The following is a 22,892-nucleotide window of genomic DNA, read 5'->3' on the forward strand; positions in this document are numbered from 1 at the left end:
ATAGCTAATTTATCCTTTAATATATATATATATATATATATATATATTAAAGGATAAATTAGCTATTTTGATTATATATAACTATACTTTCAAAACAATGAAAGACAAAAAATTACAACAACTAATACCTTGTTAAAATAGTAAGAAAAATTAATTTACCTAAATTGAAGAATATTACATGAATTTTATACCTAAACTATTCCTAACAAATCCTACATTTAAAAGGACTTATAAATTAAATTAGTTAACCTAATAAAATTAAATAATAATTTGAAAAAATAGTGAAAAAATAATTTTATCTATTAAGAAGATTTTTAATGAAGGGTAAAAAGTTCAAATTATTAAGGTATTCATACTTTTAATATATTATAGATATAAATATAGACTATAGATATAGATTATAGATATAGATTATAAATATAGATTATAGATATAGATAGATATAGATTATAACTATACATTATACATATAAATATAGATATAAATAGATATAGATTATAGATATAGATATAAATTATAGATATATATTATAGACTATATATATATATATAAGTTATAGATATGGATAGATCTAGATTATAGATTATAAATATAGTTACAAACTCTAACACTTTTTTATTCCCACTTGCTAAAAAAAAAAAAAAGATACTAAATCCGTGAATAATAATAATTTGGGGTGCGGGTGGGGCCCATTCAGATTCAACTGAAAACAGGACAATCTATCTGCTCTACCTTTCTGTGCACAGAGCCCAACGTAACTAATCGGCTCTGCTCGCCGGCGGCTAAATCTTCACCACAACCACCACCACCGGCAGCGGGGAGGCACCACCACCACCAGCGGCGGAGGCCGTACCATCGGAAAAATTTCATCGGCGCGCCGGAGAACAAACCGGTGAAGATGAAGGGATTATTGTTTAAATCGAAGCCGAAAACTCCAGTAGAATTAGTTCGTTCGACTCGTGATCTCGTTATGTATATACAGCGAAGTCATTCTGATGTTCGCGAAAGTAAGAGAGAAGAAAAGGTAATAATTTTTGTTTATGCAAATAGTCGAGTCGGTATGCATAAATTGAAATTGGAGATTAATTATACACATGTCGAGTAGATTTATTGTTTATTTTTTCCGGCTGGTATGCATATATTATAGATAATTTATACATGATGGTACACACGTCGAACAGATTCACTGTTTTCTTTTTTTCAGCTGGTATGCATAAATTATAGTAGTAGATAATTATACATGATCATACACACGTCGAGCAGATTTACTGTTTACTTTTTTAGTCGAGCAGATTGACTGTTTAGCCGCTATGTATTAATTGTAGATAATTATACATGATCATACACATGTCGAGCAGATTTACTGTTTACTTTTTCTAGTCGAGCGAGCAAATTCATTGTTTACTTTTTCTAGCTGGTATGAATAAATTGTAGATAATTATACATGATCATACACATGTTGAGTAGATTTAGTGTTTACTTTTAATTTTTTAGTGGAGCAGATTCACTGTTTATTTTTTTTAGCTGGTATGCATAAATTATAGGAAGATTTGGAGGAAAAGCATTAGGATAGAGGCCTAAGGGTCTGGATGAGTCGTAGTCAGTAATTAGGTGGATTTTGGTGTCCTCGGTTTGACAATGTGCAATTTGTTGTGGATGTCGTACCAATGTTATTTTATGGTGTCCTATGCTTTTGATGCTTTTGTATACTGTCTTTTATCTTGAGCCGGGGGTCTATCGAAAACAGCCTCTCTACTTCTTTAGAGGTAGTGGTATGGACTGCGTACAATCTACCTCCCCAGACCCCACTTATGTGGGAATATACTGGGTTTATTGTTGTATGCATAAATTATAGATAATTATACATGATAATACACACATCGAGCAGATTTACTGTTTGCTTTTTTTAGTCGAGCAGATTGACTGTCTACTTTTTCTAGATGGTATGCATAAATTATAGATTAATTATACATGATCATACACACGTCGAGCAGATTTACTGCTTACTTTTTTTAGTCGAGCAGATTCACTGCTTACTTTTTCTAGCCAGTTTGCATAAATTATAGATAATTATACATGATCATAATTCATACATACGTTGTGCAGATTTACTGTTTGCTTTTCTTTGTGGGTAACTTTATACACAATCATACACATGTTGAACGCATTTACTGTTTACTTTTTCTTGTCGGTAACTTTAGACACGATCATTCACATGTTGAGCAGGTTTACTGTTTTCTTTTTCTTGTCAGTAACTTTATACACGATCATACACATGTTGAGCAGATTTACTGTTTACTTTTTCTAATTGGTGTGCATAAAATGTAGACTAATTATACATGATCATACTCATGTCAAGCAGATTTACTGTTTATTTTTTCTAGCCGGTATGCATAAATTATAGAGGATTATACACAATCATACACATATTACAAATGAATTATGTATATATTTACATTCGTTAGTTATTTTTTAGTTTAATTAGTGGGTGGACGATTGTCTTCTTTTCTTTATCTTGAGCCGGGGGTCTATCGGAAACAGCCTCTCTACTTCTCTGGAGGTAGCGGTATGGACTGCGTACACTCTACCCTCCCCAGACCCCACTTGGTAGGAATACACTGGGTTTGTTGTTGTTGTAGTGGGTGGACGATTATTAGGTTAATTCATCAACTGATATATAGGTCTTTAGTATTGAGGTTTAGTTGATTTTTTTTTTGATTGGTTGATAGTTCTTTGTTCTTTTTTTCTATATTACTGTAGTGTTTAGATATGCTTTGCACCTTGACTATTCCATAGTTTGCTGAATTAAGAAATTAGCTAACTTTATTGTTTTGTTGTGATTCAAGTCGGAGATGGAGCTACAATTTTGAGTTTATGAGTTCTGAATTATTATTTTATACATATTAAGTGGATTTTCTCAACACAAATACTCCATGGGTTTCAATTTATTTGCCCGACTTGGCACGAAGTTTAAGAAAATTGTTAAGATTTTAGAATTTTGTGGTTTTAAACATCAACAACAACAACAACAACAAACCCAGTGAATTCCCACCAAGTGGGGTCTGGGGAGGGTAAAATGTACGCAGTCCATACCGCTACTTCCGAAAAAGTAGAGAGGCTGTTTCCGATAGACCCCCGGCTCAAGATGTGGTTTTAAACATGTTAGGTGGAAATTTAGAATTAAAAAGTTGCCAGAAAAGGAAGGAAGCATTCTTTTTGAGTTTATGGGTTCGGAATTGAATTCTGGAGAAACGGTTTTGGATAAATTATTTATGTATATTAAGTGTATCTTCTTAAGATAAATACTTTGTTTAGGCTAAAGGTACCGGATTCTGCTGAACCTATTGGCAGAACTGTAGCTCCATCCGTGATTTGAGTTGTCTTGCTTTTTGCTTGTGGGGTTGGATTTTTCTTTGTTTTTAATAGCTGTATGCTTTTGATGAATCTGGATAGTTTTTTTGTGCATTGTCAAAATTGGGAACTTTTTTGTTTTGGTTGTGATTCGAGTAGGAGGTGGAGCTAGAATTTTGAGTTTATAGGTTCTGAATTTTAGTCTTTAATTAGCTACCTTTTCTGTTTTTGTTGTGATTCGAGTCTAAGGTGGATATAGAATTTTGAGTTTAAAAGTTTTGGATTCTAGTCTTTAATTAGCTAACTTTTTTATTTTTTGTTTTTGTTGTGATTTGAATTAGAGGTGGAGCTAGAATTTTGAGTTTATGGGGTCTGAATTTCAGAGAAATGCAGTTTATTGGGGTTCTTGATAAATTATTTATGCATATTAAGTGGATCTTCTTAGCACAAATACATGGTTTTGGATAAAGTTATGCAGCACTGTAGCTCTGCCCTTGATTCCCAGTTGTTTTGCTTTTTGTTTGTTGGGTTTGATTTTTTCTTTGGTTTTTGGGATGTTATGCTTTTGAATCTGAATAGCTTTGTGCATTGTCAGAATTGGATGTCGTTAATTAGCTAAATTTGGATCTGTATCATTTGCTTTTAAGTAAATTCAATTTTTACTTTGATTTTCCTCGGATTGGATACTTAATTTGGTAGAAGTTCAATGGATCAATCAACTATGCTTTAATCCTGAATTTATCTGGTTATTTAAATGTAATGAAACTGGTGGATAGAACTTACTTAAGTGTACTTACTAGTTGTAGTTGGTCGAGTTTTCAAATTTGTGTCATCCTTGGACTTGGTTCTATCTTTAAGTTTTGGAGTACATTGAAATCATCTTTTACTCCTATCACCAGTAACAGTGCCATTAATATGAATTGCATGATGAAAAGAAGGAACAAACCATATGTAGTTTTGTTTCTGATTGAATGCACATCCACCAAGTGGCTAGAAATTTGGCTTGTGTACTTATTTCCTTATCCGAATTTGCAGATGATGGAGTTAGGCAAGACAATTCGGGAATTAAAGTGTGTTCTTTACGGGAATGGTCAATCAGAACCTGTCTCTGACGCTTGTTCTCAGCTGACTCAAGAATTCTTTAGAGAAGACACTCTACGGCTGCTGATTAATGTTCTTCCAAAACTGAATTTAGAGGTAATACTTATCCCTTGAGTGCACAAAGTTTCTTGTGGTCTCACTCTTATTGTGTCAACTGCCTTTCTTATGCATTTTTCTGCATTTCATGAGAATATCATCTGGTTCCTTAGTTTTTACTTCTGGTTTCACTGCACGTGATTTAATAATTTAGTATTGGCTTTTGATGTTTATTGACCCTATTATGCATAAGATCTTGTTGTTTCCATCCTCTTGTCTTCCTATTACAAGGAGATTTACTTTTTGCAGGCTCGTAAAGATGCTACTCAAGTAGTTGCGAATCTGCAAAGACAGCAGGTTCAATCGCGGTTGATTGCTTGCGATTACTTGGAAGCTAACATTGATCTGATGGATCTATTAGTAACAGGGTAAGCACTGGCAGAAAAGAGGTTTGCAAATATGGTGGCATGTTATTATCATGTGTTTATTGCATTATCAAATTGAATAACAACAACAACAACATACCCAGTAGAAAGTAGAAAATATAGAGAATTTATATTACTCCCTCCGTTCCATTTTGTGGCGCCCTTGCCTTTTCAGTTCATTCCAAAAAGAATGTCACCTTTATCTATTATTAGAAATTATTTAGCTTTAAGATTCCTCTTTTACCTGTAATGAAATGATTTATAGCCAGACAAATATCTAAGGATTGTTTTAGGCCACAAGTTTCAAAAGTTTTCACCTTTTTCTTAAACACGTGCAAAGTCAAAGGGTGCCACACAAAATGGGATACAGAGAGTACTTTTTATTAATTTCTTTATTTTGTGTAATATTGGCCAGAGATAAGCTTAAAATGAGTTACATGGTCAGCGAGGATTTATATAGCCGACCCCAACTCTTTGGGGTTGAGCATTGTTGTAATCAAATTAACTCCTTGATTCACTTATCTAGTTAAGTTCTTTTTTGTTGCACTCAATGGGACTGAGGTAGTAAACTTGCCATTTTTGATGTCTTGATAGGATAGCTTCTTTTAGGAAATTTGTTTCCTGGGAAGAAATAATGATTTTGAAGACCATTTGTTTATCTTTTGGCTATTGGTATATGGATTTCTGATGATTCTATTTCCTTGTCGTTTAGGTATGAGAATACAGATATGGCTTTGCATTATGGTACAATGCTAAGGGAATGCATCCGACACCAGAGTGTTGCAAGGTGAATCACTTGAAACTTTTTTCTTGGGGGGAGGGGGATTAGTAAGAAGTTTGCTTTTGACTGTGTCAAGCAATTGTATATCGGTTGGATTGATATTTATCTGATCCAAAATTGAAGTACGTAACGTAATTGCTTTCTTTTTGCTATCTGTAATGAAACGTTTTCCGATCTTATGCTGCTACTTCTGGATCTATTTTTTGAGAACTTATATGTATGCTTCTGTTGTTAGGTATGTCTTGGAACCAGTGCATGTGAAGAAGTTTTTTGATTATATCCAGCTGCCAAATTTTGACATTGCTGCTGATGCCGCTGCAACTTTTAAGGTTGGGTCCTTTTACTTATGTTAATGGAATGAATAACTGATAGATAATCGTTGTTTCTTGAAAATATTCTACTGGCATTCAATGACTATTTAAGCAAATATGGCATCAATCTTTTTCCCTATTGCACTGGGAAACCTCTTAAGAAAAGGAGGAAAAAGAAGCCTATTGTACTCCACATGACACCCTTGGCTGAACAAGGTGTGGTTAGCTTGCTTCTATCAAATCAAATGATTGGGCTTCTTAACATCTGCAGTAAGATTATTTCCTGCTGAAATTCAGTAGATTGGTTGTACTATGAACATTACCAAGCTAATAGTGGCCTTGACATATTCATTGTTGCTCTGATAAGCTTTTGCTCCTTCCTAGGAGTTGCTTCTTTTTCCTACTGCATCATTATCCCAACTTGGTTGGAATTTTTTTTGCCAGGAACTCTTGACGAGGCACAAATCAACAGTTGCTGAGTTTCTTTCGAAGAATTATGACTGGGTAATACATTTAGTATATTTGTTTAATTGCTTATTATTGTACACCCCCAGACTCTATTTCTGAAATCACACTTGGTATGTTGTTGTTGTTGTTGCTTATTATTGTACACATGCTAGTGAACTGTTTGAATCATTGTTGCCAGGAGTTTTCTATGAACTTGTTGCTTGCTTGTCTTTCAGTTGTACACATGCAAGCTTGTTTTGTGAACTATAGTTTAAAGTTGTTCTCTAGAAACTTCTTGCTTTTTATAGCTTTGATTTATGCAACTATGCTCTCAAGATACTTCAAACACGTTTTGTCGTTGACACTATTATGTTCTTTATTACAATGAAATGATTCTCGTAGTACTGATGGAGCACTCAGTTTATGCACTTTTCACCTTACTTTCTTGTGGCTTCATGACTATCAGACTTCAGTTTATTATCTTAGAAACTCTTGCTTTCACCCAATGGTGCCTCTTGAGACACCTTTCTATCGCCGCCAACAAAGGGGTGATAAAATTGTGACTTGTAATTGAAAAGAGAAGTTTTGCTAAGAACCTTAGAGTCGATTCTTGTTGCTGCCCTTTTCCTTTCACCCAGGTTTATGTCATTGAGAGTAGGGATGAATAGGATAGCGGTAAGGAGGACTTTGGTGTCAGATGCGTTAACTTTAGTATTTTGTACTCGGGCTTAGTGATTGATACATTAATGTGTTCAAAATATTTCTGTATGATATTTCATTTCACTTCTAATGGCTTTTTCTGGTTTTCTTGTTGGATTTTCTTATCAATTATTCTTGCTTCAATAAATGAATCATGAGGAACTTATTCTGTGCTGGTTTTGCTTATAGTTCTTTGCGGAGTATAACTCAAAACTGCTCGAATCCAGTAATTACATCACCAGAAGACAAGCTATCAAGGTAAGGGAAGCCACCACTCTTCTTGTAGACAACTTGTGCTGGATAATATTCTTCCGGAAAAAATTCTGTTCCTTTGGAAAATTTCCACCTTTCAGAAAATATCTCCGTGGAACTGTGTACACTAGCTCATAATGTTTGATGTGCATTTTCCACCTCATATACATAGAAAACATCTTTTCGATCCCTTGTATACTAATCCTTATTTTTTTGAAAGAGTTGTTTTTGCATCTTCCTTTACTCGGGGCTGTGTTTGAAGTTGACATCATAATTTCTTTAGAAAACACTTTTATATGTACCTTTTGGGTTGGGGTTCGGATAAATCCTCTTTCCATGATTAAAGTAGGGAAGAAGAAGAAATTGAGGGGCTTGGATAAGAGAAAGTTGAACGAAATTCATGTATTCAGAACTAAGCATTTGTACTGTTTCACTAGAATGGAGAGATACAATCTGTTGATTGACGAGAAACAAAACTTTTTGACTTTGAGGAGAAATTTCCAATGGTTCAGTTTTTTTAATTTATTCAAGCTCTGTCATTTCTTTCTAGCCAGAAATTCATATTGTTATACATCACTAAAGGTCGTTATAACTCTGGAGTCTTTCTTCCTTACACAGTAAGTCTTTCCAATTTGTGTTTAGGCAATTGTGACTAGTAGCCTGACAGGAATCCCTTTTTCTTTGATTTTATTTTAATCTTTAAAGATGTTTGTCTTACTGTTGCAGCTTTTGGGAGATATCCTGCTCGACCGCTCAAACTCTGCCGTAATGACGCGTTACGTCAGTTCAAGAGACAACTTAAGGATCCTTATGAATCTTCTCAGGGTATTGAACTATATTTGGTTGCATTTGTTCTTATTTCAGCCCCGTCTTTCTGACCACCACTCTACTTTATTTACTTGTATTTTCTTGAAGTTTCGTCATAGATATCAACTATCTTCCTATTTTGTGGGTGGTGGGAAATTTATCATGTCTATGACGAAACGGTTGCAGTTGATATTCGCTTTACAACACCAGTTCAATTTTTTTGTCTGATAAGTCCCAACTCTACCCAATGAACAAATCGTTAACTTGTGAAATGAGTAAAAATTAGATGTGCCTCTTTTTGCTTAGCACAAATAGACTTGAAATTTGATTATTCTTTTTCCGGTAAAAAACTCGGAATTTGAATATATCACTCACTCATGTGAACAAGTTAAGAAACTAGGGTATCAAATTGCCACCCTAAACAAGACCCATGACTTCACCAATGTGGCACAATGTGTTGTTTCAACAAACTACATGTCGTTTTAGAGTGATTACAACTTGACCTTTTAAAACATGCATGAACATTTGCCGGGGCAGAATGGTAAGTTTATGAGGATAGAGAAAGTTGTGTGGCTCCTTTCCGCATCACTTTAGTTGATGACCTGCAAAGCGTAGCACTGCAGTTGATTTTCATATGGTTACTCAACTAACAGTTATTATCTCAGAAAGTCACTTTCTTTGTTGAGAAAATTGGAATCAAATAGAAAGGTGACCTTTTGAGATAGTAACCATTAGTCGAGTGACCATTTGCGAAATCAACCCCCTAGCACCGAGAAAAATGGCTAGGACATCAAATTATCTTCCTGAATTGCTGTCATTTCTTGTTTATTGCTGAATTCCTTCTTTTGCAGGAGTCGAGCAAGAGTATCCAGATAGAAGCATTCCATGTTTTCAAGGTACACTATTGATTTTGACATTTTCCAAATTTACCTGTGCCGACTGTTCCGATCTCACTATTTTGTTGTAGTTACTGATCTTTTTTCAGTATGCTTTGTCATACTTCCTATAGTATTTTGCCATGATTTCTTCACTTTTGTTATTTCTTTTTCGATCTGTTTTCTTGAGCCGAGGATATACCGAAAACAACTTCTCTACCTCCCAAGGTAGGGGTAAGGTCTACATACACTCTACCGTCCCAGACCCCACTTGTGGGATTAAACTAGATTTATTTTTGTTGTTGACTGTTCGTTAGCAACGACTTTGTCTGACTTTCAACTTTTACAGTTATTTGCTGCAAACAAGAACAAGCCTTCAGATATCGTTAACATCCTCGTCGCAAACAGAAGCAAGCTTCTGCGTCTCTTTGCCGATTTTAAGACTGAAAAAGGTACATACTTACACAGTAACCTGCATCACAATATTCATTAGTCTTGTGCACGTAACCTGATTCAGACACTACAATTATCCGAAAAAAGATACACAAATTCCTAACTCTTTTTATCCTTTCTTATCTATAGAGGATGAGCAATTTGAGGCTGACAAAGCACAAGTTGTCAAAGAAATTGCAGCACTTGAAACCAAGGAACTCTCTTGAACTTAATACTAGTTAGTTCCTAATGTCAAGGTGGTGGCCGTGTGTGTAAATTGAATGATGTTGTTTTCCTACTGTACACTGTTTTATTGAATTGATAGTCTTAGTTCTTGAAATTATTAATTAAACTTCACCTTTTTGTGATTATTTTGTCATTTGTTTACTTTTCTTCTTTGTAAAAAAGGTGGGCCCAATGCACTAATCTTCCGCTATGCGCGGGGTCCAAGAAATGGCGGAACTGCTAGGGTCTATTATACGCTGTCTAGCCAAAAAAATTCCCTTCTCTTTGTATGATTTGGAGACTAGCAATAATTGAAGATCTGGCTATATGCTTTATATTTAAGAGTTACCGGTTAAAAACGCATCTGAATTATTACTTTTTCGCGTGTTTCATATCTTAGCTGTGTGTTGTTCTCCTTTTTCTACCTGAACTATCACTTTTCATATATTAAAACATACCTCGAAGTTGACTAAGTGAACTATCAATTGTTTCCTTTTCCTACCTGGATTACCATCATCTATTCAACTAGGTGTACTTTAATGCACAATGGTGATAGTTCAAGTAGGCAAAGTTGTTAGGAAAAGAGAACAATAAATAATTGAGGTGTAAAACTCGTGAGAAAATGATGGTTTATGTGCATTTTCGATCATTATCTCTTATATTTATGCCCTAAAGCACATGGAGCAATAGCTAGATATTTGGTGTTTACGTCAAACCAAATGAAGACATAATATATATATATATATATATATATATATAGGGGTCGTGAATACACGAAAGGTACATACATATTGACGTCCAAAGTTTTAAGGTTTCGTCTGAAAACTAAAGCACGCAGCTATCTTCTTGACTTACTGGGTGTTTTTCTAAATCTTATAATCGATTTTATACATTTTTTATATAATTATACCTAATTTGCGTTGAATTTAATGAATGCCGGAACACCAAAAATTTGACTATAAATCCGTCTGTGAATGTCCGTGTTGAAGCCTCCACTACTCCAAATAGTGCACCGCACATGTAAGGTGTTCGTAGTGCAATAGGCCAGACCCATCGATAACCCCTCAAACTTGTCCCTAAAATTTATTTAAGCCCCTAAACTAAGGCCTGTGTCTATTAAACCCCTAAACCCCCCAAATTTGGTTCCAATTGGACATTTTTTTCCCTATCAACAAAAAGGTCAAAGTGTGTATTGCACACACGCGATGACGTAGCAAAACGAGCTAATTGAAAGCCGACACGTGGCATTGTAGGTCCAATAATTATTAAAAATTAATTATAATTTTTTTTAAAAAAGTATATAAAAATGGCATTGAGGAAATTATTAAAAAATAATTCTAAAATTATTTAAAAAATAAAAATAAAAAACTGATTATTTTAAATTTTTTTATAAATTTTTTAAAACATAAAATAAATTATTAAAAAATTATTTAAAAAATTAATTATTAAAAAAAATTATAAAACTTTTCAAAATGAAAATTAAAAAAGGCATTGAGGATCCAAATTATGAAAAAATAATTATAAAATTATTTGAAAAAGAAAAATAAAAGGCTGATTATTTAAAAAAATTATAAATTTTTTAAAAAATGAAATAAATTATTAAAAAATTATGTAAAAAATAAAAATTAATTATTAAAAAAAATTATGAAACTTTTTAAAATGAAAATAAAAAATGGCATTGAGGATCCAAATTATGAAAAAATAATTATAAAATTATTTAAAAAACAAAAATAAAAATTTATTATAAAATGAAATAAATTATTAAAACTTATTTAAAAAATAAAAAATTAATTATTAAAAAAAATTATAAAAATTTTTAAAATGAGAACAATAAATGGCATTGAGGATCCAAATTATGAAAAAATAATTATAAAAGTATTTGAAAAATAAAAATAAAAAAATTATTATTTAAAAAAATTATAATTTTTTTTAAAAATGAAATAAATTATTAAAAAATTAATTATTAAAAAAATTATAAATTTTTTAAAAATGAAAATAAAAAATGGCATTGAGGATATAAATTATGAAAAAATAATTATAAAATTATTTAAAAAATAAAAATAAAAAACCGATTATTTAAAAAAATTACAAAGTTTTTTAAAAAATGAAATAAATTATTAAAAAATTATTTAAAAATAAAAAAAATTATTAAAAAAATTATAAAACTTTTTAAAATGAAAATAAAAAATGGCATTGAGGATCCAAATTATGAAAAAATAAATATAAATTTATTTTAAAAATAAAAAATAAAAATCTAATTATTAAAAAGAAACGATAATTTTTATTAAAAGATGAAAACAAAAAATAGATTTTTTTTAAATTCAGTTTTATTAAAAAAAAAAAAATTGGGGCCCTCTAATGCTTTTTGGGGCCTTTAGTGTTTAAAAAAAAGAAAATTTGTTATTAAAAAAAAATTGCGGCCCTCAATGCCACTTGACAACTTTTTATTCGTAAATTAGTAAAAAAAAAAATGTTTTTCACGCGCCTCCCACGATGGCTCTGCACGCGCAGTGCCATATAGGCAAAAAATGTCCAATTGGAGTAAAATTCGGGGGTTTAGTGGTCTGATAGGAACAGACCTTAATTTAGGGGTCTAAGTGAATTTTCGTAACAAGTTTGAGTGCCTATCGATGGGTTTGGCCTAGTGCAATATTATGTTTTCTCCCAGTTAATACATTGTTAGCTTGAAATGCACCAAGCATTATATAACATTAGCCAAGATTTTTACTAAGGGGTTCAGAATCAGAAAAAGTAAATATACAAACTAGTCGAAGGTGGTTCAACATCTATTATATATACATTAAAAAAATAATTTTAATAGAAGTTTTTGTTGAAAAGAATTCGAATGAACTACATAAATTGCATAAAAGTATTATGAATTAGTTTTTTTTTATATATATATATACATACTAGCTTAGGTGCACGCGCCTCGCGCGTGTGCCTCACTTTATTGAATTCAAACGTTACACTAAATAAAATAATTATTTAAATAATAAAGATGAATACAATAATTAAATTCAACATCTTTTGAAGAATTTAATTAATTAAACTTAACTTTTACCAAAAAAAATTATCAAAGTTGATCGACATTCATCTACCACATGTAAACTACAACAAAAAATACAATGATAGAGACATCAAAATAATATAATTAAATCTAACCTTTACACAAAAATTTTCTCAAAGCCATCTGTCACTCATCTGCCACCTGTAAACTATAACAAAATAATACGATAATAGAGATATCAAAATAATACAACTAAACTTAACATTAGTACCAAAAAAATTCTCAAAATAGAGATATAAAAACACTACAATTAAACTGAATCTTTACCTAAAAAAAATTCTCAAAGCTGACTGACGTTCATCTACAACCTGTAAATTCATCTACGACCTGTAAACTACAACAAAATAATACAATAGTGATCACAACGCTTTAGTTATGATGAAAATAATTTTTGTTTGAGCGAAAGTTTTGACCCTAAAGAATGACTTGAATGAAAACAACGAAGATATATATATATATATACACACACGTTGAATTATATTATATTGACAAAAATAGTGAAGAAGTTGAGGGTTAGAAAAGTAAGCATCCACCAATCGAGACGCAATGCAACTAAATAGAATTCAACGTGCAACCGAATAGAATAAAATATGATTAGCATCTATCATATTATAATCATATTAGAAATATTAATTGAAGAAGTTGGGTTGATTAACATCAATCATATTTTTTCAATAAGTACGTTGATTTCTTCTCTACTTTAACGTGCATATCAATATTTATAGAAGTATTTTCTTAACAGAGTTCTATTTTAGGAGTATTTTTCTATCCAATTTTAGGAGTATTTTTCTTAATAGAGTCTTATTTTAGAAGTATTTTTCTAATTAATCAGTACAAAAAAATATTAATTATTCTCCTTCCATATAATTTTTGGAGTCCCATATATTTTAGGAGTCTAGTTAATATAATATAAATAATTAAATAATAAATTGAAGAAAATAGTGAAAAAACAGTTTTATCTAAAGAAGGTCTTTTAATGAAGGACAAAAAGTTCAAATCACTTTTCTAAGCGTTTCACACTTTTAATATATTATAAATTATATATATATACTATTTGCAAAAAAATCTTAGTCAAAGAAAAATTATCTAAAAATAGTAATCCTAAAATTTCTTCTCAAATTGTAAAATCTAAAAAGAAAACAAGTATTACAGTCTCCCTTTTCAAAATTACACATATTAGTGGAATCTATACACCAAAATGTTCAGAAATATTTCAAATTTTCAAAAATCAAAATGATAGTGATAATATATATATATATATATATATATATATATATATATATATATATATAAATGGGGGCGGAGCCAACCTTCTATTCGGGGGTTCGGCCGAACCCCCTTCGACGAAAAAATATACTATTTATACATGATTAAAATTATTTTTTATGTGGTTATAGTAGGGGTTGAACCCCCTTCTACTAAGTTTCTTTGAATATGGAACCCCCTTAGTTGAAATTCTAAGTTTTCTTTGAATATAGAACCCCCTTCGTTGAAATCCTGGCTCCACCTCTGTAATAATAATATATATAAAAGAAAATAAAATAGGATCCTTAAATGAAATTTACACAATGTAAATTTTGATTAATTTGGCTTCAATATATAAATACTCAACACTAGGGTGTGTTTGGTACGAAGGAAAATGTTTTCCATGGAACATATTTTTCTAAAAAATGTTTTCCAAGAAAACAAGTTAATTTCTTACTTATTTTCTTATATTTGGTTCATAGACGGAAAATATTTTCTAATAGTTGGTTGGTGAATGAAAAAATATTTTTTAAAAAATACATTTTAGTGTTTAGTTAAAGCGTAAAAATACATTTTAGAATCCTTTTTTAAAAAATAAATAAAAAAAAAATTAGATCCTTTTTTGGGAAAGGGGTTGGTAGGTGGGTGGGTGGGTGTGTCAGAATAGGCCGTAGGTGTGGGGTAAGAAAAAATTTTGATCTTCTTTTGTTAAAAAAAATTTAAAAATTGGCGCAGGGGAGGGGGGTTAGTAGGAGCTAGGGTCAGAGTAGGGGAGTGAGGAGAAGAAACAAATTGATTTTTTTTAAAAAATAAATTTAATTTTTTTTTTAAGGTTGGGGGTGGGGTGGGATAAGGGGCTGGTAAGGGGGGGGGGTGGAGGGGAGGGGTGGGGGGTAAGAGAAAAGTTTAAACTTTTTAATAAAATGTAGATATTGTTTTTGGAAGGGGGCTGGTAGGGGTAGGGGTGGGGTGGGGGTAAGGGATGGACTAAGGAAAAATTTTGAAATACTTTTTAAAACAATTGAATTTTGGGGGTAGGGTGGAGGTAGGGGTAGGAGTGGTGTCGGGGTGATAGGGTATTAGGGCCGGATAGATGATTTTGAGAATTGCATGAACATTTCAACTTTAAAGTGAGGTTGAAAGAGAGTTTTGAAAAATGTTTTCCTTACTTTTTGAAGGAAAGTCATTTTCTTTAGATTTAAAGAAAATAAGTTGGTTTGAAAAATATTTTCCAAAACATATAAGTCAACCAAACATAAGAAAACTGAAAAACATTTTCTAGAAAATGTTTTCCTTCGTACCAAACACACCCTAAGTGAAAAAAAAATTGAGTTCTTAAGTGGATTGGTAAATTATAGCCGGGAGTACCTGGGATAACTTATCCCACCATTCATATGGGATAACTTATTCCATCACTATGGTGTAAATGGTGGGATAAGTTATCCCAGTATTAACTAATACCTCCAACCAAACTTCATTTTATCTCGGGACTATTTATCCCCTATACCTCACACCAAACGACCTCTTAGTAAACACGCGAATACAGTTAGATGGAGATATCGTATAAGTACATCTACACTTATTAAGCATAAGGATATAATGTATATTTCACTATTATTACGCTTGAGAATACGATATATTCTGTTATAGAGGTATTATATACGTGTGATACACTTTTTATACGTGCAGATAGAATGTATTCTGCTACGTTTTGAAAACAAAAATGCTGCTACATTTTATAATGACATAATACGTAAATAGACACTCAAACTTAGACCTCAACAGACAAGTAAGCAATTCAACTTTGAGAGTTCACATTTAGACACCTACAAACAACTAAACACTCAAACATTCTAACTCGTCCACATTTCGTCTCGTGAACACATCCGAGCCTGACGTGACACATAAAATTTGAAGGTGTCCAGATGATCATTTGTGAGTGAGTATTCAACTGACACAAAAATGAGTTGAGGTGTTTGATATGCATACTTTAGAGCATTTACTTGTCATCTAAAATCAAATTATATATATATTATGGCTTTTGTAATTATGCAAAATATCGCTATTTTTTATAAATCAAAATATTTTTTTCTAATATATTTTGAATTGAACATTTTTCCAAAATCCTAGATTATATTTTGTTCTGAGTCGAGGGTCTATCGAAAATAGTCTATCTACTTTACCTTTGAGGTAGTGGTATGAATTGTGTACTTTTTATCGTGACTAAACTCCACGGTGTGAGAATACAATGAGTATGTTGTTGCCGTTGAAAAAAAAAAGTCTCTCTATCGTACTTCTGAGGTAGTGGTATGGATTGCGTACTTTCTATTGTGACTAAACTCAGCGGTGTGATAATACAGTGGGTATGTTGTTGTTATTAAAAAAAAAAGGCAGTTTAATGCACTAAGCTCCTGTTATGCACAGAGTACGAAAAAAGGCCCAGCCACAAGGATTTTCCCGACCACAAGAATCTATTGTACACAACCTCACTTTACATCTCTCCAAGAGATTGTTTTCAAGGCTTGAACTCATGACTTCCTGCACATGTGACAGCAACTTCTCCGGTTACTCGAACACTCCCCCTTCCTGCACTAAGCTCCTGTTATGTACAGAGTCCGAAAAAAAACCCGACCACAAAAATCTATTGTACACAACCTCATCTTACATTTCTGCAAGGGGTTATTTTCAAGACTTAAACCCGTAACTTCCTACTCACAGGGGCGGCTCAAGCAAATCCGTGGCCTAAGACAAAAATAAAACAGGGCCCTTACATTTTTTTTAAAAAAATAATTATTTTTATAAAGTCTATTTTTAAAATTATATAATTGTATTTAATAATTTTTTTAATTAATAATATATTTAATGCATTAAAAAGTTTTTACTATATTAAACTCCTAAATTTTTTTATATAAAAAGTTTCTTTTCTTTATAAATAGTATTTAATATATTTTTTAAAATTTGTAATTTATTATTACTAAAAAAAAATGAGACCCCCAAATTTTTGAGACCTTAGACAGTCACCTTTTCTTCGAAAGGGTTGAGCCGCCCATGCCTGCTCACGTGACAACAGTTTTACCAATTACTCGAACACTTTCCATTCCTGCTGTTGAATGGGCCACAAATATATCCATTACCTTAATTAAGCCCATTTATTGCTGCCATCTGTCAAACATTGTATAGTGTAATAAAAAAAAATGCTGTAAATCTGGTATCTGTCTCTTTCTCTTGCCCACTCCATCTTGCCTGAATCTTGACAATTTTTACCTTAATTTCTCCAAAATCCCAAAAAACATAATCATTTGATTTCTATGTTTATGTCCCAACACATTTTTCAAATCACCCCATTTTTAAAGCCATTTGATTTCATTGATCTGTAATCAAGAACAAGAAAATGATGTTCTTGATTTGATCATGCATTTGGTTGATTGATATGGGAATGTAGCATTTGATCATTATAAAGAATTGGGTATGTGCTTTTTTATTAAAAAAGATTGAAACTTTATTATAAAATTATTTTATTTATTAGCATTATTTACTTAAAAATGCAATTTTTTGATCTTGAAAATGCTAAAGATTGGATATTTTTTGAGTTGATTTAGGAATAATGATAATATATTCGGTGTAATCTCACGTGGGGTCCAGTGAAGGTACCCCTATCTATGTAGGGTAGATAAGTTGTTTTCGATAGACGCTCAGCTTAAAAGGGAAGTTATTTATAGAAATGGTTCTTGATTTGATCACACATTTGATTGGTTGATAAGGGAATGTAGCATTTGACCATTATAATTGGGTATGTGCCTTTTTTTTAAAAAGATTAAAACTTTATTATAAAATTATTTTATTTATTAGCTTATTATTATCATTGTTTACTTAAAAATGCAGTTTTTTGAGCTTGAAAATACTAAAGATTGAATATTTTTTGAGTTGATTTAGGAATAACGATAATATATTCGGTGTAATCTCACGTGGGGTCCAGTGAAGGTACCCCATCTATACAAGGTAGATAAGTTGTTTCCGATACACCCTCGGCTTAAAAGGGAAGTTATTTATAGAAATAGTTCTTGATTTGATCATTATAAAAAATTGGTATGTGCCTTTTTTCAAATAGATTGAAACTTTATTATCTAGTTCTTTTTAGTTTCTTATTATCATTGTTTACTTAAAAATGCATTTATTGAGCTTGAAGTTGCTAAAGATTGAATTTTGTTTCCATCTTTGTGCTTGTTTTTTCTTTGATAGGTTGATTTAGGAATAACAATAATATATCTGGTGTAATTCCATAAGTGGGGTCCGGTGAAGGTACACCTACCTTTGTAGGGATAGAGAAGTTATTTCTGATAGACCCTCGGCTTAAAAGGAAATTATTTATAGAAAGGTTGATGGGTTGATTTAAGAATATCCTTAAAAAAGAAAGGTGGTTGGTAATTGCATTTTAGTATCATGTGGTGTATTTTTAGCTTTAATTGGTAAATGCCAAAATTCTACTATGATTTTAATTGTTAAAGATGCTGCAGAAGAAGTAGTTATGTCAGAAAACTATTATACTCCATCTGTTTTAATTCGTTTGTCTGATTTTGACTTGACACAAAACTCAAGAAAGTAAAAAAGACTCTTGAATCTTGTGGTCGACCTTAAACTAATGATATGTTGAATGTACGAAAATGCCCTTTAATCTTGTGGTGTTAAACAGAGTTGACGAGAAAGAAAAGAGACATTCTTTATGAAACGGATTAAAAAGGAAAGTAGGACAAAAAAACTGAAACGAAGGGAGTATTAGTAGTATTTATTGTATGTCTTGTTTTTGAGTCATACAAAATATTTTGGGAGTTGTTTTTATTAGACATGATGAGACAGTTTTATGCAGTGTAGCTTATTGTTGAAAATTATTTACTATAAGGGTCCCATATATGAAAACATTCAACTTTGGGATACTGTTCTACTATCCTAAAGTAATTTACTTGTGGATGGGGCTCTTTCCCTATTGATGGCTGCACATTTTCTTGGATAAGGAAGATGTGGTTATGTAAATAAATATATTGCTCGGTCTCTTCAAAAATGATGTCGCACAGGTGTCGGAATCGGATCCTCCAAAAGTCGGCATTTTTGAAGAGTCCGAGTGACATTTAGTCGAATAAGTTTGGAGAGGATCTGCTACCATGTTATGGAGTAGTACTAAATGCTGAAGGTTATAAAAGATTTAAACTATCTGTTAGCCTTTTCTTGGTACTTTTGTTTTGTTTACTGAATCCTTTTTGATTTGTCCTGAAGGAAACTTATTTAGTGTTGGAATGAAATAGACCGAATAGAGCTCATGGTATACACGACATATGACGACGTGGTTATAGTACAGTATGTTGATTCGATGTTTAATACCATAGGGAACGGCTCAATCTGTAATTATGTCTTGTCACTCTTCAAAAATTTCATAGGGTGCTTGTCGGATCCTTCAAAAGTAGTGCAATTTTGGAGGATCCGACACGGGTGTGGCAACATTTTTGGAGAGTCCGAGGCTCCGAGCAACTTAGGTTGCAAGCATTTATGGAATCTTTGATGACTTGCCAATTTTTTTTTTTATACATGTGCTTGTAAACCTGGTCAATGCTATATAGAGATCATGGTCCTTTTGCATCCATGTTATATTAAACGAAAGGAGGTTGTCTGGCAGTTGAAGGTGTTGGAGTGACAACATTGGGAAGTAAAGGTTGAATCCCAACAGCGACCACGCTAGGTGAATTCTTCCTATCTGTTTAAGACTTAATTGGACAGAGTTACTCGTTATTGGTGCGGGTGGAAGGTAGCAGGAGCCTTGTAAGTCATCGGTGCATGCAAGTTGGCCGGACACCACCAATATCAAACAAAAAATCAATGTGCTAAAGCAGTTTCCTTAGGAGATAGAACTTCTAATTGTCGAGGTGGCTTTGGCTGAAAACGGAGTGTTAAAAAGGGAACAGAATTGATTGGCATTCTAGTTTTCATAGAGCTCTTTTACTAATATTCACATGATCAAAAGAGCATGTGCAACCTTTTCTTTTGACAGCGTTACGCTGCTCGTGAAAATTTCTGAAATTTTCAGTTCTATGGGAAAGAGGACGAAATGATGTAGTAAGTGTAATACCGACCTTCAAGATTTTTCAGTTCATCTCATGTACAGACTTCTACTTGTTTCTCGGTATAGCTCAGAGAACTTAAAATGTTATTTGAAACACTACCCGGCTGAATATGACTTTCTTCTGCAACAGTTACAGCTTCATCTCTTTGTACTTCCTTATGGTTTTTGATGAATATTACTTAAGTTGAATTTATAACTAGCATATCCATTTGAAGCCAAATTATCTTGATTTGCTTAATATACGATGTTTAGATTGTACAAAGTAGTTTGAGGAATCTGTTCCCCTTCTGAACTTTTCTGCATTTCATCCGTCTTTTTATTTATTTGGCATTTTTCAGATCCTAAGCACCGGTAATTTTTAATCCCTTCCTGTGCTTTAACTTACAAAGTTACACAAGGTTAGGTGACTTTAGGACAAAATATAACAATGTAATTGGAGGATAAATCAGTTCTAGGGCTCAGTACAGATTTAGACTTTTAGTTATATGGATGGCCCTATTTACAGAACATTTTTGTACGGTCGTTTTCTTCTATTCAAATTGTAAATGGTGACAACAGATCATTCCTCGTAATTCGACCTCTTTACACCAGTGACTATTCCCATTCTGTTCACAGCCTGGCTTTGCGAGTTTAGCGTTTGAGGTATATTGGTCCTTTATTATTTCTTTGTCGTGGCTCGTGTCTTTCTCAACGTAGTTGTACAAATTAATAGTTTTTCAAATGTACTTTTATAGCAACAACAGTCCTCTGATTGTAATTCCTCATCTACTGAGATTTTTTACTTGTTTCCGGAGAAGCTGACAAGTCCCTCTCTACACACCAAAAAAGCACATGCAAAATGTGTTGGTGATTGTTCGTCTTTTTAGCGTACTTTATTGAGCAATAGTTTGTTAAGTAACATGGTTTAATCGGGTAAACCTACAGCGAATTTGGTGAATTTTGGAAACTTCTTTATGTCCAAATGATTGTTCTTATGTATGTCATCTTAGAATACAACTAGAACTACACCTCAATTCCAAGCTAGTTGGAGATGTCATTTTAAAATCTAAAATGAGCGCGGATTTTCAGAGTGCTTGATTTCCATCGTATTGCTTTCAGGTTTTGAGCTTAGTACTTGATGGCGAGAAGCAAGGGAGCGGGAGCTTAGCCAGGGTGGGACATTCGATGAGCAAGATCTGATTGATTTCACTCTCTCATTCATAGGAAGATTGTTTATTAGGAGAGTTGATTTAGACACTTCATTCTTTTGCTGAAATTTAAAGTTTCTGATGCTTTGTTTTCGTGCAGATATTCGACAGTTGTCGCCTTCCATTTAGGACAATTAAAACTCGAAGAATTAAGTAGAGTGACTGGAGGGAAGTTGTAGTTCATGGTGCTTTGCAAGTCCACTTCGAAAATTTTATGACCACTCCATCTCCTGATAGAACTTTTAGTGCCGAGACCTTTTGTGTAGCCGTCACCTGCCTTTGAAATTCATCCGAGTGCCTATACCTGCTCATTCCGAGTAGTTATGGTGTTCTAGCTTCCCATTTTGTGTGGTGAAAAAGATGGCATTCATTTCTGAGGAAGAGAAAAAAGAGGATTACCTTTTCAAGATTGTATTGATTGGTGATTCTGCAGTTGGTAAATCAAATTTGCTTGCTAGATTTGCTAGAGATGAATTCTATCCAAACTCAAAATCGACAATTGGAGTAGAATTTCAAACACAAAAGATAAACATAAACGGAAAGGAGGTTAAAGCACAGATATGGGATACGGCTGGTCAAGAACGATTTAAAGCAGTCACTTCTGCATATTACAGAGGTGCAGTTGGAGCACTTCTGGTTTATGATATTAGTAGGCGCCTGACGTTTGATAACATTGGTCGATGGCTTAACGAACTTCAGAGTAAGCAAATATGCTATGGATTTATTATGTTGTTTTTGTTTATATTTGTTTGTCTAGTTACTTGTTTGTTTTCTACTTTTTAGTTTAAAAATGCCCAAATTACATGCTCCACATTTAAGGTCCTCAAGGAAGGTGTACAAGGTGATTTTTTTCATTATAGTTCGATAGTTGAGAATTTTGTATCGGTGGAGATTATACCATGTCGTTAATGCATAATCTATTTGCCAACAATACATTTTGGAAGGCACCGATGTCCTATGTTGCTCAGAGTGTATAAAAATGTTGTTGTACCCTTATCGATTCTCCAAAAATGTACTACTTTTAAAGGATCTGACATTCACATGTTGACATTTGTAAAGAATCCGAGCAACATAGCTAGTATCCTTGATGTACTTGTATTGCTCAGAACATAAGTAGCATACATGACAGCTTCATTTTTCAGCATCTTCCCTTATTGACTAACGATCGTTCTTGACTTGTAACCTTGATTCATTGGACAGCTCATTCAGATATGAACGTGGTCATAATACTCGTTGGCAACAAGACCGATCTCAAAGATGCCAGGGAGGTTACAACAGCTGAAGGCAAAGCTTTGGCTGAGGCGAAGGGTCTATTTTTCATCGAAACATCAGCTTTGGATTCATCGAATGTAGCTTCTGCTTTTCAGATAGTTGTTAAGGAGATCTATAATATTCTAAGCAGGAAGGTTATTCAATCTCAAGAGCTCCAGAAAAAGGACTCCGGCCGGCTAGCAAATGGTAAAACTGTTGTTTTGCAGGCTGATGGAAATCAAGAAACAGTTGCAGAAACAAAGAAAGGTGGATGTTGTTCATCATAAGTAA

At 32.8% G+C, this 22,892-nt stretch overlaps 2 protein-coding genes across 4 annotated transcripts; both read left to right on the forward strand.

The window, feature by feature from the left end:
- Positions 1-573: 573 nt before the first annotated feature.
- Positions 574-10,084, forward strand: LOC107853706 (putative MO25-like protein At5g47540). The gene is made up of 11 exons (XM_016698681.2): positions 574-1,024; positions 4,387-4,548; positions 4,798-4,916; positions 5,626-5,700; positions 5,930-6,023; positions 6,450-6,509; positions 7,341-7,409; positions 8,130-8,228; positions 9,062-9,106; positions 9,435-9,537; positions 9,668-10,084. Exons 1-11 carry the CDS (start codon positions 899-901, stop codon positions 9,742-9,744), a joined length of 1,029 nt encoding a protein of 342 aa, XP_016554167.1. The 5' UTR covers positions 574-898; the 3' UTR covers positions 9,745-10,084.
- Positions 10,085-17,213: 7,129 nt separating this feature from the next.
- LOC107853717 (ras-related protein RABA5a) lies at positions 17,214-22,892 on the forward strand (the record flags this gene model as incomplete). Of its 3 annotated transcripts, none has more annotated exon segments than XM_016698695.2 (4): positions 17,214-17,520; positions 21,262-21,315; positions 21,451-22,050; positions 22,551-22,892. In XM_016698695.2, coding segments are annotated over 2 exon segments (678 nt in total). In that variant the 5' UTR covers positions 17,214-17,520; positions 21,262-21,315; positions 21,451-21,710.

This window comes from Capsicum annuum, chromosome 5 (assembly GCF_002878395.1).
Source record: "Capsicum annuum cultivar UCD-10X-F1 chromosome 5, UCD10Xv1.1, whole genome shotgun sequence".
Classification (NCBI taxonomy): Eukaryota; Viridiplantae; Streptophyta; class Magnoliopsida; order Solanales; family Solanaceae; genus Capsicum; species Capsicum annuum.

Bases quoted from the DNA above. Each gene is read 5' to 3' on its own strand.
- LOC107853706 (XM_016698681.2), top strand. From the start codon at position 899: ATGAAGGGATTATTGTTTAAATCGAAGCCGAAAACTCCAGTAGAATTA. The intron at 9,107-9,434 runs GTACACTATTGA...CAACTTTTACAG, and splicing joins AAGCATTCCATGTTTTCAAG to TTATTTGCTGCAAACAAGAA. The intron at 9,538-9,667 runs GTACATACTTAC...TCTTATCTATAG, and splicing joins CGATTTTAAGACTGAAAAAG to AGGATGAGCAATTTGAGGCT.